Source organism: Quercus suber, unplaced genomic scaffold (genome assembly GCF_002906115.3).
Source record: "Quercus suber isolate HL8 unplaced genomic scaffold, Cork oak 2.0 scaffold_269, whole genome shotgun sequence".
Lineage (NCBI taxonomy): Eukaryota > Viridiplantae > Streptophyta > Magnoliopsida > Fagales > Fagaceae > Quercus > Quercus suber.
In genome coordinates this window covers 337,002-357,941 of record NW_027069725.1, presented here as the reverse complement: position 1 = coordinate 357,941, position 20,940 = coordinate 337,002, and the positions used below count along the sequence as shown (strand labels likewise).

At 34.0% G+C, this 20,940-nt stretch overlaps 1 protein-coding gene across 3 annotated transcripts; it reads right to left on the bottom strand.

Annotated features, from left to right (window-relative positions):
• Positions 1–376: 376 nt before the first annotated feature.
• LOC112028163 (CLIP-associated protein) lies at positions 377–16,792 on the bottom strand. 3 transcript variants are annotated; one of them, XM_065781503.1, is made up of 20 exons: positions 16,006–16,792; positions 15,834–15,896; positions 13,353–13,421; positions 12,983–13,148; positions 11,831–11,992; positions 8,887–8,984; positions 8,479–8,553; positions 8,331–8,399; positions 8,162–8,247; positions 7,964–8,081; positions 7,435–7,533; positions 5,999–6,353; positions 4,060–5,747; positions 3,820–3,921; positions 2,858–2,962; positions 2,504–2,578; positions 2,352–2,420; positions 2,114–2,182; positions 1,731–1,832; positions 377–829 (listed from the first exon to the last, which is right to left on the bottom strand). In XM_065781503.1, exons 1-20 carry the CDS (start codon positions 16,495–16,497, stop codon positions 668–670), a joined length of 4,224 nt encoding a protein of 1,407 aa, XP_065637575.1. In that variant the 5' UTR covers positions 16,498–16,792; the 3' UTR covers positions 377–667. The 3 variants fall into 3 exon arrangements, with proteins under 3 accessions (XP_065637575.1, XP_023916591.1, XP_023916588.1); XM_024060823.2 differs by having other exon boundaries at positions 4,060–5,831; positions 11,831–11,989; XM_024060820.2 differs by having other exon boundaries at positions 4,060–5,831; positions 16,006–16,791.
• Between the last annotated feature and the right edge of the window lie 4,148 nt (positions 16,793–20,940).

The following is a 20,940-nucleotide window of genomic DNA, read 5'->3' as shown; positions in this document are numbered from 1 at the left end:
ATAGGAAGAAATTTTAGTCCTCTTTCAGCCAGGAACTTGGGATACATCTCCTATTTATGGAAGGAGTGTTTTTCAGTATTTTTAAAGGCTTAGGGATCGTGTGTTTGTTCTACATTTTAAAATAAATAAGGCTTGAATTTTTTTCTCTTATAAAATTATATAAGAATCATAACAAAAATCGGGATTTGAGTTTTTTTTTTTTTTTTTTCCCCTGCATGATATGTCGTTGAGTATTTCAGCAAGGCATTTCACCAGCCACCTTGTGAGATTAGTGTATCATTTTCATTTCCTTGTGTGTGCAGGTATGCATGGGCGTGACGTGAATGCCATCAAACAATACAAAATGTGAATGCGTTCAACTTTTGCAATAAAGAAGGAAAAAAAAAATTTCCAAAACCTTCCATATAAATGATAATGTTCTAAAAATGTAGATTACAATATTGACACAATAGTACAATTCAATATTTGCTTCCACCAAAAACACTACTTCCACAAACCAACCAAACCGGGGGAAAAATGGTAGATAAAAATATATATTAAAAATTAAGAGTGGGGGAGAGAAGAAAACCTGCCTCTGCAATGCATTCACACAATATACAATATACAAAATACACAGCAATGAATAAGCCAACACCCCATACCAACAACATCCTTCTGAATCAACTGGCTAATCATGATTAGCATCTACTGCAGTGCCTGTCCGAGCCTGTGAGATTCGATTAGCATAAATCGTAACCAACCGCAATTGTGTGCTGTTAAGCCCCTCCAAGTAAGGCAAGAATGATTTTCCAAGCATGATATAAATATCCACTAGACAGAAAACAACAGTCTGTACATCCCAAAATTGACATACAGTAACACAAAATTAGAAATAGAACAGATTAGACGAGATAGGTATAGAATTATATCCATAAAAACATGTTGAGCACATTATCTGGTCTAATAGTAATCTGGAAACATAGTGTCGTATCGTATCATTCATTCCTATCAGTTATATTCCACAAAAAAGGGGCAGGAAAGGGGGAAAGCGTGCAAGTAGGCTTCTTATTCCTTCCCTTTTTTATCTAATTTTTCATCGCATCTATTAGGTTATTAGGGGGAACAACAGAAACATGTCTACTAGGTTCCAAGTTATTTTCTCATTTCTGCACCAAGTTAATACTTCTCAACAACAATATTTCACCCAAAAACAACAAAAACCTGTGCAAATAAACTATTATGAAAACAATGTTTTAAGAATAATCTAGTGAGAGGCCGAGACAAGGAAAAAACAAATCTTTTAATCCATTACTTTGATCTCAAACCTGTCAAAGAATAAAACTGTTTTTATAAAATAAAAAAACTCTGTTGTTTAAATTTTCGTAAAGAAATTGGCAAGTGTGGCAATCTGGTTAGAGAAAAGAAGTGATGAGAATAGGATGTGAAGTTTATAGCTTTTACTCTTACTTGGTAATGTAAAGGAGTGCAGCAAGTATAGAAAAAAAATAATAATAATATGGCCAACTGAGGTCATGCAGTGATTAGCTGTACACTGTGATATAAATGTTGTACATCAACACTTAATTTCTCATTCTAGTTAATGGGGATGATTATCAGGCCTAAGAAATTAAATACCAAAGATAAGTTATTAAAATTTTTAACTGCATCTGTTCTCTCCACTTCTACCATTAACAAAAAACTGTTTTAGTGCTCAGAAACACATTATTAAGTGCAGATTAAAAAATTAGTACCTTACGAACATCTGCACTCTGATTTCCAAATGCTTCAAAAAGAGCAGGTAAAAAGGAGGGTAACTGAGCCATCAGTTCCTCCTGCGAGAGCCGGCCCACAAGCTGATAAAAATTGGCTTAAAAATTAGTGTAGATAAAAATAGCATGAGAATTGAAAGATAAACATGCTGCATAAAATAGGTAACTTGATTTTTTAATTATAAACAGAGTTTAGGATGATTCAGAAAATAGGTCATCCAGATTCCTCGTTTAAACATAAGAGTTCAATATGCTTAAAAAAAATCCATGATGCTACAATAAGAAGTAACCTCCTACTGAGAGACTAGATGCATAATATTGATAGTTGTTACACCTCAAATGAATGGTTGTTCCAAGGAAGTTACCTTAGTCAAACAGTTTATGCAAGTAACAAGAGTTTTCTCATCTTCAGTAACCAATAAAGGGACAATAACCTGCAGTATCATTAATTGAGAGCATCTTTGTTATATTTTGATAAAGCACAGGGTGAACAAAGCAAACACTCTTTCAGTATATGATTTTTTGAGGTGTGATGGAGATGGCAAGGGAAGGAGATATTCCTGGGGAGAGAGAGAGAGAGAGAGAGAGTATTTCGGAACATACACTTAAACATCTGAAAGGATCATACAGAGACAAAACAATAGTCAAGCAGTGCTCTGCCTCATTTGAAACCTAAATACGAAGTAAAATAGAATTAGATATGTAAGGGGAAAGCAAGTAGAAAGCAACTAAGATATTTCAACAGAATAAATTACCTTGGAATCAATATCCTTCGTAACATGAAGCAGCTTCTCAATTACTATCTCAACAGAATCTTCCATTGCATCTTTCTGGAAACATGAAACCACAGAGAGGAAAGGAGAGGAGAGGGGGGTGGAGAAAAATGAAGATAGTTGTTAAGCATGAAATGCCCCTCAGCAAAAAAATATATATAGATATATATATATATATATATATAGAGATGATATTAGAGGAAAGGAGAGGAGATGGGGTTGGAGAAAATTGAAGATAGTTGTTAAGCATGAAATGCCCCTCAGCAAAAAAATATATATAGATATATATATATATATATATACGGGATGATATACAAAAGTGTATCAAAAACAAACCTGGTTTTTGAGCATTTCAATAATCAATGAAAGCGCAAGGTCCCGAATTAAGGAATCAGAATCATCCAACACCTCAAGTACAACTGTCAATATTTGATTGAAGTACTGCAAATATACCATGAAACCCCATTAGCATACACATGTAGACAAAAATGTTTTAAAGTAGATTTCATTACCCTACACATTTACTGAAAATGTTTTGAAGGGATTCATTTATAAACTTACAACCAACTCCTCAACTTTTCAAAATTTACTGCTTAGATAAAGGAAAACACAGCAGCAACAGATCAAATTTTAATTAATAATTTATATCATTTTCTTAAAAATAAAACAAATACAGAACAGAGTCAAGTAATAATGCCACGTGCTTGGTTGTGTGCCAGAGTCGGAAGGCACTTGACAGTTGACACATTATTTATTTCTCTAATTAACAGATAACAAGTAGACTCCAACAAATATTCCATAATAGTATATCTAGATTGTATTAATAGAATAATCCTTATTCTATAATTTTCCACTTGTTCACTGCTAAAATCATTGAATTCACTGCCCTTGTAAGATGATTTCTGAAGAACACGGTACTCAACAAAGGATGCTTACTGAACTTGGTTGCTCAATTGTGACCAATAAACCAGGTTTTATCAGAGCAGTGATACCGAACAGAACACCATAATCATTACAACACAGAATAATAGAGCAGAAATGTAAATTAGTTGTATACATAAGTGCCTACTGCAATTAAACTAATATCAAACCTTCAAATACTCCTAGGGATTCCAAACAATTTATTAGATCAAGAAAGTGGATTAACTCAACACAGATCAGAAGGTCACATATGATTTTCTTCCACATCACAAGAAAATCTAGCATTTTCATTCTAGTAACAAGTGGGTACATACATTTGCATTTGTTAACAGCTGAAGTGCACCATGGTTGCTAGCAAATATGGAAACTGAACATACCTTAGTCCAAATAGAGTGATCATTAGCCGTGGAAGCTTCAATTAACTGCTGAAGTGCACCACGCTTACTTGAAGCAGGGCTGTCATTATTCCCATTGCATATCTAAAGAAAAACAAAGGTAAACCCTCTGTTTAATTATCTTAGAAGTTATGTCCTCAACATTAAAGGTGTATAAAGTAAATCTTTCAACATAAATTTGAGAAAAAATCTAATTTAAGCTTCAGATATCACAGAACTCACTAGATGAAGAATTTGAGGAATGCTGGGTCCTGTGTCCGGCATAGCATTAATATTTACAGCTTTTGGTTTATAATGGCTAAGGTCCAACTCAGTTGGAGCTTCATCAACATGGCCCAAGACCCCCAAGCGATCCGAGCTCATCAGACCATTAATGTCCAGGCGAGGAGAAGATAAACCTTCCAAGTTCACACTATTGTCAACATTTTCTAGCTGGGTGGACCAGGAGCCCAAATTCTGATCTGTAGGATTGACCGTGTAAGGCAAATCCTTGGTTTTGGAATTAAGACCCTCAGTGTTAGAACCAGTATCAAAATTCTGATACAAGTTCTCCTGAGCTACATCAGAAACTGTTTGGCCAACATTTCCAGAGATCAGCGTTGATTCTTGAGTAGAACTCCACTTCCTCCCACCATCATTGTCAATAGAACCAGCCGAATACCTTCCATAGAAATGACTCTTCTTTGATGCACTAATATATCCTTCTTCAGAAGATGTTCCAACAATATCTAATGGATCATAAGAGGACTTAGGTCGCTGCCGCTCTTTCTTGTTCTGCAAAAAGTTCATCAGGTCCACTTCAATACGAGGAGTGTGCTGTTTAAGGGCTCGTCTCAGGGAATTCTGTTCTTCAACCGATAAACTAAGAATAAAATTCAGAACAGCTGTTGAATCAAAATGGGAGTAAACAGATATAATGCACGTAATAGCTGCTTCCTTAAGCTTGGTATTTTTATCGTGTACCAAAGGAGTCAACTTAGCAAGCCATAACTTAAGAATACCACTATTACCATAGCCTTCGGAATTCATTGCATGCTTGTTAAAGGAACTGATAGCGAACTCAATAACTGCTAATTTGGCCTTTGGTGATCGCTGCTCATCTAGTGAACGGAGCAAAGCGGGTAAAAGAGAATCTGTACTGTAAGTTTTGCTTACAATTTCCAAGGTTGTAGCGCATGCTTGCCTAACTAATTCCTTTGGATCAATTAAACGTGAGAAAACATGGGGTAATATTCTTTCTATGTAACTCTCAAATGGCTTTCGGCAAGATGGAATAATATCTGCAAGTGTTGAGAGAGCAGCCTGTGCAACTTTATGGTGGGGATCATCCAAGTGCTGGAAAAATAACTTCATTACCTTCTCAAAATTCTGGTTTACTTCCTGAATACCTTTTGGGCCTTGTTGCAGCAGAGAACGAAGATAATTGAAAGCAGCAACCCTAGCAGACCAGTCAGAATTTGTACTGAGTCCCTCACTCAGAGCATCATTTAGAGATGCTGGACCATCTGCATAATTTGACATCTCCCCAAGTGACAGCTGGCTGTCATCGAAACTCTTTCTCCTGCCTGCAGACATCCGTCCAGAAACATGCTTTCTCAAAAGCGGCCTCTGAAAATTGGGAATATAACTGTTCTGTGATTCCCTAAAGTTCCCATCTTTGTAAGGTGTATCCACATACTGCCTATCAATGTTGGGGTTCACAAATCGCCTGGCCTCCCTTATGTCATTATTCTCTTCAGAAGACCTCTTAGCTGGGTATGATGAAAATGCTGGCAAAGGCTCAGTTGCCACATTACCCCGATATGAATATTTCCCAGAATCTTTGGAAGCTTGAATCTGAGTGATGATGTCAGACAAAACTAAGCCACCATTTCTGTTGCTACCTTTAGTGTTACTTGAAGCAGTTGATTCTGTCATTAAAGAGTTTGTAAGATGATTAGAAGCTGGGACAGCAGGAGGGAATGGTGGATCACGAGACGATGGAGGGTCAACTCCTGCACTAGGGGCAATAAGAGAAAAATTTACCATTCACAGGTTGTTCAAAATGTAACTATTTCAAAGGCAATCATCACAGCATCACTGAACGATTTCATGCACTGAAACTCGACAATGATTGTTTGCAGTGAAGGAAAAATAATTAATAGGCAAAGTCAGTTGGTACCTAGATCCAAACTAGATGATCGAAGCGTTGAAGAATTATGCTTCTCTGACAAATCCAAACCTCTAAGCATGCTTTCTATTGCACTGACCTTCTGTTTACTCGCGTGCAAGACACTTTCAAGACTGCGTTCAGTACCTTTACTAAGTGACTTTGTTTGTGACAGCAGTCCAACAGAAAGAGATGTCCCTGACTGTAAACTTGAACTTCTGTCCATTGCAACAATAGCAGAAGTTCCATATCCTGCTAGATTTGAGGGAGCAGATGATTGAGAGGTAAATGATGTCAGTGCACCTCTATCACGGACGGAAGGGGAAGCATGTCGCCTGTGTATGCCCCCATCCTCTTCATTTATTATCTGTGGAAAAAAGGGTTAACTCCAACAATGATTTTGAGCAATGAAATGAAACAAACATCTTGGGATGGCTTCTTTAAATTTGTGAGATTTGATGTCGGGAATGGATCCAGAATTTGCTTTCGGCATAATATTCAGAATGGTGATACTATGCTTAAGGAAAAGGATCCTGAGCTATTCCTAATAGCCAGAGACAGGTGCCAGAGTGGTAGATTTAGTGCAATGGATACCCTCACTGGACCATGATTGGGAACTAGAACCATTTTTGATAAATACTTTTTGGAACTAGAATCAATTAAGCATTTTCTGGATGATTTCTATGCTAGCAAGCTACGGTGGGAGGAGGAAGATAAGATGGTTTGGAACCCTCTGAAAAGGCAATGGATTGCAAGTGAAGAGCTACTTAAAGGCATTATATAAGGGGGAAAACAATTTCCAAGGCAAAGCATATGGAAAGTTTTTGTATCCCCGAGGGTGGCTTTCTTCTCTTGGTGTGCTGCATTAAGGAAAATTTTGAAAACAGATAATCTCAGGAAAAGGGGGATAACTATTATAGATTAATGTTATCCATAAGAGCCAAAAGGAGTCAGTTATACATCTCTTCCTCCATTGTGATACTGCTCAAGAAATGTGACCATTTCTCTTTTGTTTGTTTGACTTTGGTTGGGTAATGCCTAGCTCCATGATGGATTTACTATTTTGTTGAAAACTAGTAAAGGACTTCGGCAAGAGGACTAGTACCAAAATAATGAAAGCTATTCCATTATACTTAATGAGGTGCATATGGAAAGAAAGGAACAATATTTATTTTGAGGGAAAGGAGATACCTTTGATGAAGCTAAAGTTTTTATATTTTTTTGAAGGCCCTATGAGTTGGCTTCAGCTTCTATTTCTTTCTCTACTTCAAACTTTATATAGTTTCTGGATAGATAATTCATTTTTTGTATTTTTTTTGTTCTTTTACTTTTGGATCTTCCGTTGTATACTTCCCATGTACCAGGGTTGAACCCCTTTTCCCGCTTTCTATAAATATATTAATCATCAAAAATAAAATTGAAACATCAAGAGGAAAAGAAACATGTACCCTTTGAATAACAGGATCAAAGGATGAAAATAAGCGGCGAGAACGATCTGGCCAAGTTTTTGCAAACATTCTGTAGCACATTCTTGCAGTTGATCGCACCTGTCAAGTTGAACAAATTAGCATTTTCTTATCACAGATACCAGTAATTAGTCTGAGAAGCATATTATTTATTGAACTCAATAAAGGAGAAAGATGATAATGGTGATGATGAAGAGTTCTTCATCCCAAATTCCCCTTCTTTTAAAAGAAAAATATTGAAGAGAGAGAGAGGCCCTTCAATGAAAACGAACAAATTAAAACCTCAAATTGGAGGATCAAAATAACTTAAAATGAATGATGATTAGAAACTCAAAGTAGAAAACTAGAAAAACAACGGCTATAAAAGCACAACCTGTCAGCTTATGCATGGCCAGTTCTAATGTCATGCATGTTAGTTCACAAGCACAAGTATAACCTATCATGCAACAACAGTCTAAAATGCATTTTTAAGTCCAATCACAAAAATTAGAAGAATTCCAAATATAATTACCTCACTCATTGCATCTGCAACACAGCACCTTAAAAGATCTTCATATAGATCTGCCGATCGCTGTATTTCAGGTGCATCAGGCCAATGTTCCAATATCAACAGTGCATATTCACAACACCTTAAGTACAATAGAATATAAATAGTGAGTGAAACAATGATACACACTGCTATATACTATAAAAGAATTGACAGTCATACCTTGCACGAAGTACTGCATTACGATCATTTTTTGCACAATCTGCTATTCGAGGGAGCACACGGGCTACTTTGCAGTTACGCAACATCTGGAACAAAAAGGATAAGGCAAGGGAAGCACATAGAAAGTGAAGGGGGAAAAAACAAAAAAGCAAACGAAGGTTAGAATTACCGTTTTAATGCAGTTATCTGCAGACTCTGCAATTACAAGTACAGTGATCACAACTAGCTTGAAAAGGACCTGATTATCATATAATAAAATCATTATATATTTCAAAATTTAAAGATTTCTATGGTCAATAAGAAAAGGTTAAACTTACCGGAATGAACATTTCAGCACATCCCTCAAAATCTCCCAACAGTTCCTTTGACAAAAAGCATAATAGATGGCATGCCTAGAAAGAATGAACCAAACAAGAGGGAAGGGAAAAAAGATCAAAAGCTACATACAACTACGAGAATTTCAAGAGGGAAGGAAAAAACAGATAAATGTTTGGGGTTGCAGCAGTGTAATTTATCAGAGACACACTTTCATTGTACCCAAATATCACCATATTCCTAGATTCTTCCTTCCAAAACATCACCAAGACTACAACCAGGGATTAGCAAAGACTTTCCCTTCTTAATGCATATTTAAATCTACACAATAATTTTTTTCCCTACTGTGATTTGAATTACACAAAGGAACTACAACTGGAAGCTGGAAACACAACAAAATGCAAGCACACCTGCTTCACTATGCTAGATCTCCGATCAGATAATTGAGTGCTTAGAGGACCAACAAGCTGCTTTAAGAGTCCCCGGAAACATGGATAGTCAGTAGCACCTGATAGAAAAAATGACCATAATAAATATGCCTTGATGTAAATTTGGAATAAATAGTTTGACAAAACTCATATCCAAGCTAAGCCAACCAATTGATTGAGAACACACGCTCTGAAATAACTCAAGTGTGACAAAAGGGGAAAAGAAAAATCAAAAAGTAGATTTAAAAGAGGTTACTTTTTTTTTCATAGTATTACAATTTTTTTAAAAAATGTTACCTAAGTTACAGTTGGAAAAAGATGAATTGATCTCAAGCCCAACTACCTTTACTTTAAGTAAAATGCACAACTAGTCATATGAGCAAAAACAAAAAAGGAAAATGATGCATCAAAGAGGAATTAAGGAGGGGGAAAAACAAGATCAAAGGGAATGCATAGGTAGACAAGAGAGAGTGATCTTAACCTAATGGAACCCCAAAATGAGCCCCTCACTGACTGTCAATATGCGGACACCAAATTGCAACCACATTGATGACATGAGTAATGTAAATTCAAGTGTTGTTTAACCTGTCACCACCTTCCCACATGTAACAAGCAGAAAAATAGTAGGGTTAATTTACTAATTCATCTCACCAAGAGCAATGGCAAGGACAGGAATATTAGGTATGTTTGGTAACTGTTTTTCCCCTTATTTTTTGTTTCAAAAACAATTTTCTATTTTTGAAACTAAAAAACTTATTTGGAAACTCAAGATGGACAAAAAACAAAAATTGTTCTCAAAACTCAATTTGTGAAGGAAACTGAAAACATACAAAATGCTGTTTTTAATTTTTAATTTTCAAAAATCAATGAAAACACGCATTTAATTTAATGAATCTGTCTCATTTAATGAGTTAGTATTAGAGTTCAAATCCTAGTAACAACATATTTTAGTATTTTCTATTTGTTTTTCAAAAAACTATCTTTTTAATTTCAACTAACCAAACATGTTTTTGATTTCAAAAATACAAGAAAATTGTTTTTTCATTATATTCCCAAAAACAAGTTTTTGAAAATAGAAAACAAAAACTGTTACCAAACATAACCTTACCTTCTAGCATTCTTGTTCAATTGATAAACGTAAGCAAGCACCCCAAAAAGGTCAGTAGGTAAGTATTTGGGGTGGGTTCTATCCTATTAGAACATTCAACATCGAGTTATCAACATTTAAAGAGTCAGAATTCATGAGGGAGGATGTCCCATCCAACTAGATCGATGATCTCTACTTCACAGTAGTCGCGCTCATTTAATGTAAGTTTTTTTTTTTTTTTTTGAGAAGTATAATAGAATTTCAACCTATGAGTCCACTCCATGATTGCTCTTTATCATTAGACTAAGACACAAATTACTTTTCAGTGTAAGTAGGATTCAAACCCTAGATCTCTTATTCGAGAACAAGAGACTTTGTCAATTGAAAGAATTGGAATGCACTTAATGCAAGTAATTTTTTTATATGAAACTAATATAACTCAACTCAATATTTAATTCAGTGTTAAATCTTAATTTTAGTTAAAGTGAGATCCTTTTTTTTGTTTTGATAATTTTATAGTTCCAATTGAGCTTCAAGCATTCAAGGCTCTTGGCAAAGTGAGATCCCGAACCTTAAGTTCAAAATAATTGACCTTTTTATAATAGATTCTATTAGTGATCACACACTCCAAATTTTAATGTTCAATAGTAGATTTTTTTTCATAAGTTAATCTAGAAAATCATTAATTAATGGTGAATCATTGTCTTCTAAGTATGCTACAAATCAAATTGAATGATCAAATTGAAGCATGGAAGAAAAGGGTATAAATTATAATCAAAAGATTTGGAGTTACACAATGAATGTGATAAACTCCGGTCTGGTTTCATCCATTTGGCAATTAAAAGAAGAAATAATTATCTGAAACACTTTCCATTGAAAGGTGCCCTTAGATGGAAATAATTCACCTTTTCAAGTACAATCCTTACAAATTAGCAAAAACTATTCAAACTAGAGTTAAAATGTAAAAGGTGAGAAGCAGGGAGAGGTAAACTAGGGCATAGACGACAATGGCACCAAAATAATCACCTGAATTACATATACATGCATACTTTAAACTTGCATACATATAACATTACAATTATATTATACACTCATGGGAGTGAAAGACACAATAACCAGTAGAAGCCCCATATCTCAAAAAAAAAAAAAAATGGAAGAAGAGGAGGAGAAGAAAAAAAAAAGGGGGGGGGAAGGGACTGATTGCACAATGGAAAGATGAATTCAGCCAAAACCTCCTACAGCCTCACTAGTTTGCAATCACCAACCAAAATAATAAACATGCACAAAAATATTAAGCAATAAAAGAGTAAGCAAGATGTAACACCCTAAAAAGACCTAATAAAATGGGCACAGGCACTTACACCCCATCTCTAGTTGTTTACGAATAAGAATATACACATAATGCCTCATGTATAGAGAGCTACACATATTCTATAATTAATAATGCCTCATGTGTTCCATGATCATTAAATCAACCAAAACCGGAACCTTATCAACGTCATCACACAATCTAGGAGTTACATTGAACTTCATGACCAAAATAGTAGAAAACATGTGTACTCTTGACACCAGTAGTTATTAACACATAATCTCTTTCATTAAACAGTATTTTACAAGCAAACCCATCTATTGTTCTTGTCCACATTTAGCCAGCTCTTTGGATAATTTCTTATTTTCACTAGCAAAGGCAAGATTCTCTTTTACCAAAACAGCAAAAGTAAATAAATTCATATCTTAATTTCAAAGTATTCACTTTAAAACCATAATCTTCAAACACATGCAGAGACAGGCACGAGCAAAGATGCACAAGTAGAGACAGAGACAAGAACAAAAACCAACCTCCAAAAACAAGGGCTTCAACTCTCTGCATCGCAGTAATCCGGACAGACCAATCTTTTTCTGGTACAAGGGTAGAAGCAATCTTCTCAATTTCCCGTATTAGCTCCTTCTCTGAGTATACTTTAATAGGGTCTACAGGTTTCTCAGTAATATCTCCTTCTGCTGTAAAGAAATTGCACCCACTATCAAATGTCACCAAATCTACAGAGTGAAAAGACTAAAATGCCAATATTTATAAATAAATAAATGCACCCATAACATGAACATTAGACTTAGCACATGTAGTTCTGACAGCATCAATAATTTTTCCGGCAAAACCCGTGTGCTTCACATATAATTCAAAACGTCACATATAGCAAGAAAAGAACAAAACGAAAAATACATTTCCACAGAAAATTATATTAATAGTAAATAAGATAGCAATATTCAACAGTTAATCTCTGCCTATAATGTTCCAAGTGCATTACAGTAATGAAATATTTAACTACTGCATGGAAGAGAAATGCTTTAGGTAGAATTGCCAACTTTGATCAACAACATAGAACATGACCATAAAAATTGAAACAAAGAGCTCCTATTTGCAACTAATAGGTGCCATAAAAAAATGATTATTAAAAGGAGAAAAAAAACTAATGAAAAGTAATAAGTGTATTACTACATTTTTGCGAATATGATATAGTATCTATTCTAAAGGCCACAATTCCAGTGACATTTAACCTCCAAAATCAACCAAAGTAACCTTGCAATGCTACTATATCAGTTCCCACCTTTCCAAGGCCAAATTTCTCTCTTTTCTTTCTTTCTTTTTAGACAAGGCTAAATTTATCTCACATGCAGTCAAAAGTTAAAGATAATTTGAAAATAATCACACTTAGTAGCATTACATAATTTTGAACAAAAAAAGTATAGAATTCCACAATCTTCAATAAAACAAAACAATGTAACCGCTACTTTCAAAGATGTTGCAAGCTATCTTTGAGACATGATACTTTGAAAATTATGGACTTTTGAGACCGTGATTTGGAAAAGAAAAAATGCAGGGAAAAGTATGTACATAAGTTGAAGTGTTGGCCAATAATTTTTCAAACAAAAATAAACACGTGTGAACAAATATCAGAATAATAATAAAATTTGAGGTCAAAGCATCCTGACCTCCAAAAAGAGATGTCTCCCTTGAGGAACTCTTGGCCTTTGGACTACTTTTCTTGGGGTTCAGGCTTGCAGGTTTACTCTCTCCTGCAGCAAAATTGCCAGTAACTCCATCTGAAGAGCGAATTTGTGGTTCTATCCTCTCTAGCCTGGCATTGATATCTTTCACCTGCATATATTGCATCAAAAAACAATAAATAAATAAAAAAGAGTAATACCATCCCTTTATGTAGAAATTTTAATATCACCAACCAATCTATATATAAGCTTTTATTGTTTATGACAACATCTGAAATTTAGGCAGTAGCCTACATTTGCAAGATGTAAAAACTATAGAAGAGAGAGACAGGGATGTTATCAGTTAGATATTCACCATGGATGAAGGAAGATTATGGCGCTGAAGTTCATCACGGAATTGAGGTCCAGCCTGTGCATACATCTCCTATAAATAAACAAAGAGAAAATATCAGATCAATTTGTTGTCTAGAAGTTCATTGGTCTCCTACAAGCAACTCAGATGACTGATTAAGCAGAACATCTGTAAAAGTACTAATGTGAGGTAGGAGTATAGCATAACTAGACCACCCAGTTGCATAGCAACAGTCCCTTCGGTTACCATAGCATTTGATACACCTAAAATTCCAAAATTCCAATCCTTCAACGCAACATATCAAATCAAAATATCAATCCCATAAAACTTGTATCACTCCTTCAAAAATATCAATAACAATTGTTTAATGCAACAAATCAGTCCTACATTTAAATTGAATCAACTAAAAAGGGTTCTTTTGTATTTTATCAAAAAAAAAACGGTTACTATTTTTTCAAATATATGCAAATCATCAAGTGAGAAGTTCCAAAGATTGTAAATCACGTCCCAATGTTCATAAATGGCTCAATTTTATACTCTCTTCGTCCTGGTCCAATTTAGAACAACCAATTTTTCAGAGAAACATCATTTAATGCATTGTCTTTTAAATAAAAAGATAAAAATTTCCAAAACTAACTTCATTAATTTAAACTTTTTTTTTGCTAATGTGAGTTTACAGAGCTCTTCGAGCACTTATTATTCCCCCAAGTATGTATAGTCCCCCCCTCCCACACACACCAAATAATTATTGTGAGAAGGTGGCCCTAAGATGCTGACTAGAAGTTTGGTACCCAGGACCTCATGAATCTCATGTGTTTATTGACTTTTCAAAGATGACTATATTCTGGGACATCCTAAATAAAATAAAGGACCAACAAAATGGGACAGAGAGGTGTTGGTCAATACAGAAGATAACAGGTATTTGAACAATAGGTCACACACACACACACACACACACACACACACACACACAAATTCTCTTAAACTAGCACAATCCATGCCATACCATCAAACACAACTCAAGTAACGAGATATCCGTCTTCACATTTACATTACAGAAGTGTCTTTTGTTTCTATCAATGAATGCTAATCCCAGTAATTTAAGGACCCGAGGGAGGACACCTGATTCTTGAAAAGCATACAAATCCCAAAAGGCAAGAGACAGACCAAGTAAGACCCCCTAATTGCTATTAGACATAACTAACTAAAAGTATTTATTTTTTTCCCAAATACTGTAAAAATCAGAGTACAAAAGTCATGGGAAACGCCAAGGCCGAGAAAACTAAAAAATTTAGAGGTGACAAAAGGTGGACAGAATCCTAAGTTCCTAACCAATTTCTAAGAACCCAAATAGCTCTTCTATTAGTTTTCCACATACACACCCAATCTCCTTATTGTATCCCACTCTCCAAGCAGGGGTGAAGAATACGAAATCTGAGATCAAGATGGTTTAAGCAATGCTACTATGTAATGGCTAAGGATTCAATTGACATAAAATAGCACATACATGGTTATATGGGTTCTCTTGCATCTAACAATGCTTTCTAAAATAACAATAATAATAAAATAGCACATACATGTTTATATTAAACTAATGTTGAAGTAGGAGAGGTGTTATTAAAAAAATTAAAATCAGGGGTGTAATTAAAAAGCAGTAATTTTTGAAGGGGAGTACATAGATTTAGCCCTTCTCTTTTTCAACTGTAAAGCATAAATATGATGTAAATGGAGATGGAGAGTCCCTATATGAGTTGGAGTAGCAGGAGCATGTTTATGATCTTTATCCCAGCCAATGAGCTCTAGCTCAAATGGCACGAAAGGTAGACTGCGGCCCCGGATTCAAGAACTAAAGTGCTTAATGCGCATACATAATTTACCAATCAAAAATAAAAAATTTATATCCCACAGCGACAACATATTCAGTAGATCTCCTATCCCCTCATAGAAAATTGGTGACAAAAGACATGAAAAGCTTGAAAATTGATGGTAATAATCCTCCAATCATCTTGATACACTTTTAAGCCATGTCGAGTATTCATAGACTCATAGAAAATCTTCATTCTTCACAGAATTAAATTATTGGTTAAGGACAAACTACAAAATCCAAAATACACTAATAGCAAGATTCAAAATCAGCGCTACTTCCATATTACTTAATCCCTTAACACGCTTCCTTCATCCAATCTTCCATCACCAAAAAAAAAAAATTGTCAAGATGATTGGAATCCTTTCTTTTTAAAAATTATAGCAATCCTAAATTCATTTGTGCATTGAAAAAATTTTAAAAAAAAATTAATAAATCAAGTATTGAACTTGTCTGATCTTTAAAGTAAAGTAATATACTAAAAAATTTATAAAATTATAAATAAAATAATATAATAATAGTAATTAAAAACTCACAAGACATTAAAATTACAGAGACACTAAAAAATAAAATAAATCAAGTAGTGGATGTAGCTGATCTTCAATTTAACATAAACCAACCTCAATGCACAAAATAGCGGCTTCTCTAACACCAGGATTGGAATCAGACAACATCTGCAAAATCTGAAAATGAAAAAAGAAAAAAAAAATCTATAAGTAATTAAAAAAAACAAAATCAAACTCTTCAAATTTTTGAAAATTGAACAATTATTCAGCAAAACGATAAAGTTACCGGAGGAAGAATAGCACGCTGAAGAGGAAGCTCGGTGGAGGCGAAGAGCGCGATAGCCGAAGTGACAGTCCGAGCGAACTCTTCTCTCACTCTCCAGCTCTTGTGATTCCAGGCATACGACCCCGCTCGCTCGACAATTATGGTCGGAGAAGAGACCTGCATGAGCGTGAGGAGGAACCGCCGGGCGGCGTCGCGGACGGGCTGCTTGGCGTCGCCGAGGCGCTCGACGACGGAGGGGACGAGGGCGGTGTTGAAGTGGAGCTTGAAGTGGTCGCCGGAGAGGACGGCGGCGGAGTCCAGAGCTTGAAGCGCGCCTTGGGAGACTCTGAAGTTGTTGTCCTTGAGGAGATCTAAGCAGCAGTCGACTAGAGCAGTTACTTCCGAAGACGTTAGGGTTTTTCTAGAACTTTCTAGAACCGAGTGGAGGCGCTCCACTCCGGCCATTCTCTCTTTCGTGTCTTTCGCACGTGCGAGCTCTAATGCTTCCTCCATTTTATTTTTATTTTTATTTTTGTTTGTTCTGGTTGGATCTGCTGTGTTTAGGGTCAGATCTGGACGTGGTTTATAAATCAAGAATGTTGGTGAGGGAGTGAGAGAGAGAGAGAGAGTGGAGGAGTTTGCCGCTAAATTAAGCGGAGAGAGAGAGAGACAGAGACAGAGAGAGGAGAGAGAGAGTGAGAGTGAGAGTGAAGGTTGTTGTTGCTTTACTGAGATTGACGGGGAAGAAGATGATGAGACTGATGTGGTTGGGGGCGGTGGTTGTGCAATTTGACACTTGTTTCTGTCTAATTTACCCAATATACCACTGTGTCTGTCTGTCTCTCTCTCTCTCTCTCTCTCTCTCTCTGTGTGTTTTGTTTTCTTTTTAATTTTTTTATTTATTTCAAAATTTGAGGTTGTTTATTAAAATCCAATTGTTTAGGAAAAGAGTATTATTTATGCCTTGGGTTTGTTAAAGTTACATCTGTAATTCTAAGTATGCGGATTCAAACTGTTACTAAATTCAAATTTTGAAAACCTTATCGTTCAATTATGTATATGTTCTTAACGTGGATACAAATTTTTATGCAAATTAAATATGATTACTTATTGTTCGATTCATAAATTAAATTTTTTGTATTATTTTAAACTATAAAACTTGAATTTAAACAATAATTAATGGCATGGTTGTTGACTTTTGATCACTTTGAAATGTTATAACTATAGAGAGTATACAAAAATAATGTAAACCAATGATGGATTATTGGATTAGTCAAAATTTGTATCCAATTAAAAAATATTAAGTGATGTAACATTGCTTAAAATTACATCAGATATAACTTGAATTCAACTTATTATTTAATGCATTGTCTTTTATATTAGCTAAAATATTCAAGTTTTGTTTATATTTTCAACAATTTTGTTTATAATTTCAATCTCCAATAAAAAGATGTCGTGCATCATTGTCATGTACATTACACATGACTCGCACATAAATGATTGAATATAATCTTAGCCATGTTCAATACACATGATAGGTACACATCGTATTCCTATTATGACTTGAAGTGTAATGCTACCACCAAGTATTTAATTAAATTTTGTCCTTCATTTAAACTCTAGCAAAAAAAAAAAAAAAATGATATTCACAATTTTTAAATTTTAAATGGTAAGTCTCGAAATTGATCTATTGACTTTTCAATGGGGACCATTTCTCGGGATATCTTAAAATGGATCAAAGGAACAACAATTTAGGAAAAATAAATATTTTGACCTTTTCTACTAGATTTTGTTTTTATATTGGCTCTATAATCCATTATTCTTAGTAATTTAACCCTCAAGTGCACTTCATATTTAACTACTTCATCAAATACTAAATCTAAAATTTTGCATAATGTAAGAATTTTTCATTATGGCACTTATAAAAATATATTATGAATAATCAATTTACTAACAACGAATAGATGATAGAGCCAATATTAAAAATAAAATAAAATAAGAATAAACCATAAATAGCCAGAATAAAAAATTTAAAATATTAAGGGTCAAAATAAGAAAAATAACCTCAAATTTTAAAGGAGAAATGTACGTACTTATTTGTTTATATAATTTTGAAGAGGATGGTATTGTCTGGTGGGTTGGCCCGGATTTACACAGGGTGTGATACGTGTGTGGTGGCCCAGATGGTGATAGGCCTGGGTTTGTGGCTCCGAATGCCAAATTGGAGCGTGGTGGGGTCTTCTTTATTGTCAGGTAGATTTTTTTAATATGGAATTTTATTTAGAAAAATAGTAGGAGTAGTAGATTATTTAGGTATTATTGGAAACTTTAAATACGGAATGAAGTGAAAATGAGAAATGCTCTATAATGTAAATGTAGTATAAAACAAATATTTAAAAAAAAAAAAACGAAGTTAAAGATTAATTTTTGTAATGTTTTAAGGTAGTAATATGGCAAGTTAAAGAAACAATTAAAAGCAGAAAATAAGTAAACTTTCTTTATAATTAGATACTAGTGAATTAAATGGAATAAATTACTTAATTCAACAACAATATAGCTATTAATGCATGCACAACATAATAATATGAGTTATTATTAACACATCCAACAACAACAACAAAAACAGTTCTCTAACTAAAACCACAACTCTTTTTTTTTCCTTTTTTCTTTTTTTAAGAATACTAAATTTTTAACACACACATAAAGAGAGAGGGGAGAAAGATTTAAAGAAACTGATAATGATGTATATCTAAAAGAGACTAACTCTTAAATACACCGCAACTCTGTTAATTAATATAATCCAACACTTTTGTACAATGTAGGTAGGGGACAACACTTTTGTACAATGCATGGTTTACTTCATTAATGTTTTCTTCTTATCAAGTTATCATTAATGTTTTCTTCTGATATATTAAGAAGAAAACATTAATGAAGTATACCACGCGCACATGCATACATAGTTGTCTCTAACCTTTAAGAAAACACAATGTTTGTTAACTAACAGTATGAATTCTTCCCTTTTTGCGTCTGTCTCCCCCACCAAAAACCCACTATAATAAGTAATAAGGGATTTATTTATTTTATTTTATTTGAATCTAGGTTAAGGTTACAAGACTCTTGGCATAAGGGAGTCAATTATATTACATTTGCTTTAAGAATTTTAAAACATATAAAAATTTGAAGAGAAAAGATTGCAAAATTGAGTTTAGCTCTCCAACTTGAGTGATTTTTAGAAAACTTATCTAATTTTTTTTTTTTTTTTTTTTTAAGAATCAGAAAACTTTTTTACTAAATTCGATAAAAACTCCAACTTCCTTTTAAAGAAGTTAAAGTGAACAACCAATATTTTTTTGGTGTAGTTGTCATTTTTTTTTTTTTTGGGTGTAATACTAATTCAATACCTTTGTGCTAAATCTTGCTGAAAATAGTAATATAAGTTAAGATGAGTCAAAATTTATGATTTGGAAAAATTGATAAACTATTTAGAAATTTCACGATTATCAATTTAAAATAGTTGCAAAAAATTGACTGAAGACTCATCAAATTTTAGGGTCTTTTGGTTGTGGGTGAAAAATTTGGGAAGGGATAGAAAAATAGGGGGAATATATTTTAATTTTCTCTCATGGTATTTAGTTGGAGTGGTGGAATAGTGAAGAGATAGAAAACTTTTTTATTTGATTACGAAGAAAAATGAAATGATACAAAATGTATATTGTATAAATTTACTCATATACCCCTAACATTAATAAAATTAATAATTATATATAAGTAAATACTAAAAATAAATGAATATATGTAATATAGGGCAAAAAAATAATTCGCTAAATAGGAGACAAGGCAGATGGGTAATTTTCCACCAAACTCACTCATTTCCTCAAATTTTCTCCCCAAATTGGAGAGAAAACCATTTCACCCCAAATAGTGGACTCAGGGAAAACACTCCTGGTCCCCACTATTTTTAGTCCCCTCTTCTATCTCGGACCAAACACACCTTTTTCTCCTATCTTTTATTCTCCCATCTTTTGCTTTCCATTTTTCTCCTCAACCAAACAGACAAAAAAAAAAAAGAAAAAATAAATAATCAACCATAACCAGAAGGTGGTCAGCAACAAGGGCGTTTCTACGAATTTGTATACCCTTAACTTTCTGTCCTTGTCACCAAATCTAAGACCTTTACAATGAATAATAACATTCAATAGAGCATTGTTTTAACTTTTAACTTTTAACACATCCTCTAATCAAAGAAATCTAACTTTCATTATAATAATCTCATTCCCATTAAGGCGTCATTTAAACTTTCTACTTTTCTTCTTTTAAGCCTTATTCATGTCTTTATTTATACCCTCAACTCTCAAATCGTATGATTTATGCTATCAACTATTATGTTAGTCGGCATACATTAATAAAGTTCCGGTTTTTACCCCCTCAAAATAAAATAATAAATAAATAAAAACTATTACAAGTTTACAACTTGCCGTTTACTCACCCAAAAAGAATGTTGTTGTATTAGACAGAAAATTGATATTGTTGTAATAGTCGATTATATAAAATACAAGTTTTGAATTTTGAGGGACCAGTATAGAAGTAATCCAAATTTAGAGAGTGTAGTATTTTAGCTGAAAAATCAATATACTCGCTCAAGAAAATCTGTTGTGCACTAAATTTGAGCAGATCATGTTTATTGTATGGTACTTATTTTTACTTTTATATGTATAATATAGGGGTGTTCGCAGTGTGGGTTTTGACCATTTTTAGCATCGCACTTTATGGTGCCGCTTAGCCAAAACTATAATTGCCTCGCAACTCATTTTTGCACTTACATATGCGGTGCGGCATGGTTTAGAATTTAGCAAAAGCCATAATCGCACTGCATCTTATTTTTGCTGTCACATGTGAGGTGTGGTGTATAAGATGAGATTTGAAACCGGTATATTTTTCAAATTTTGAGTTTTTCCT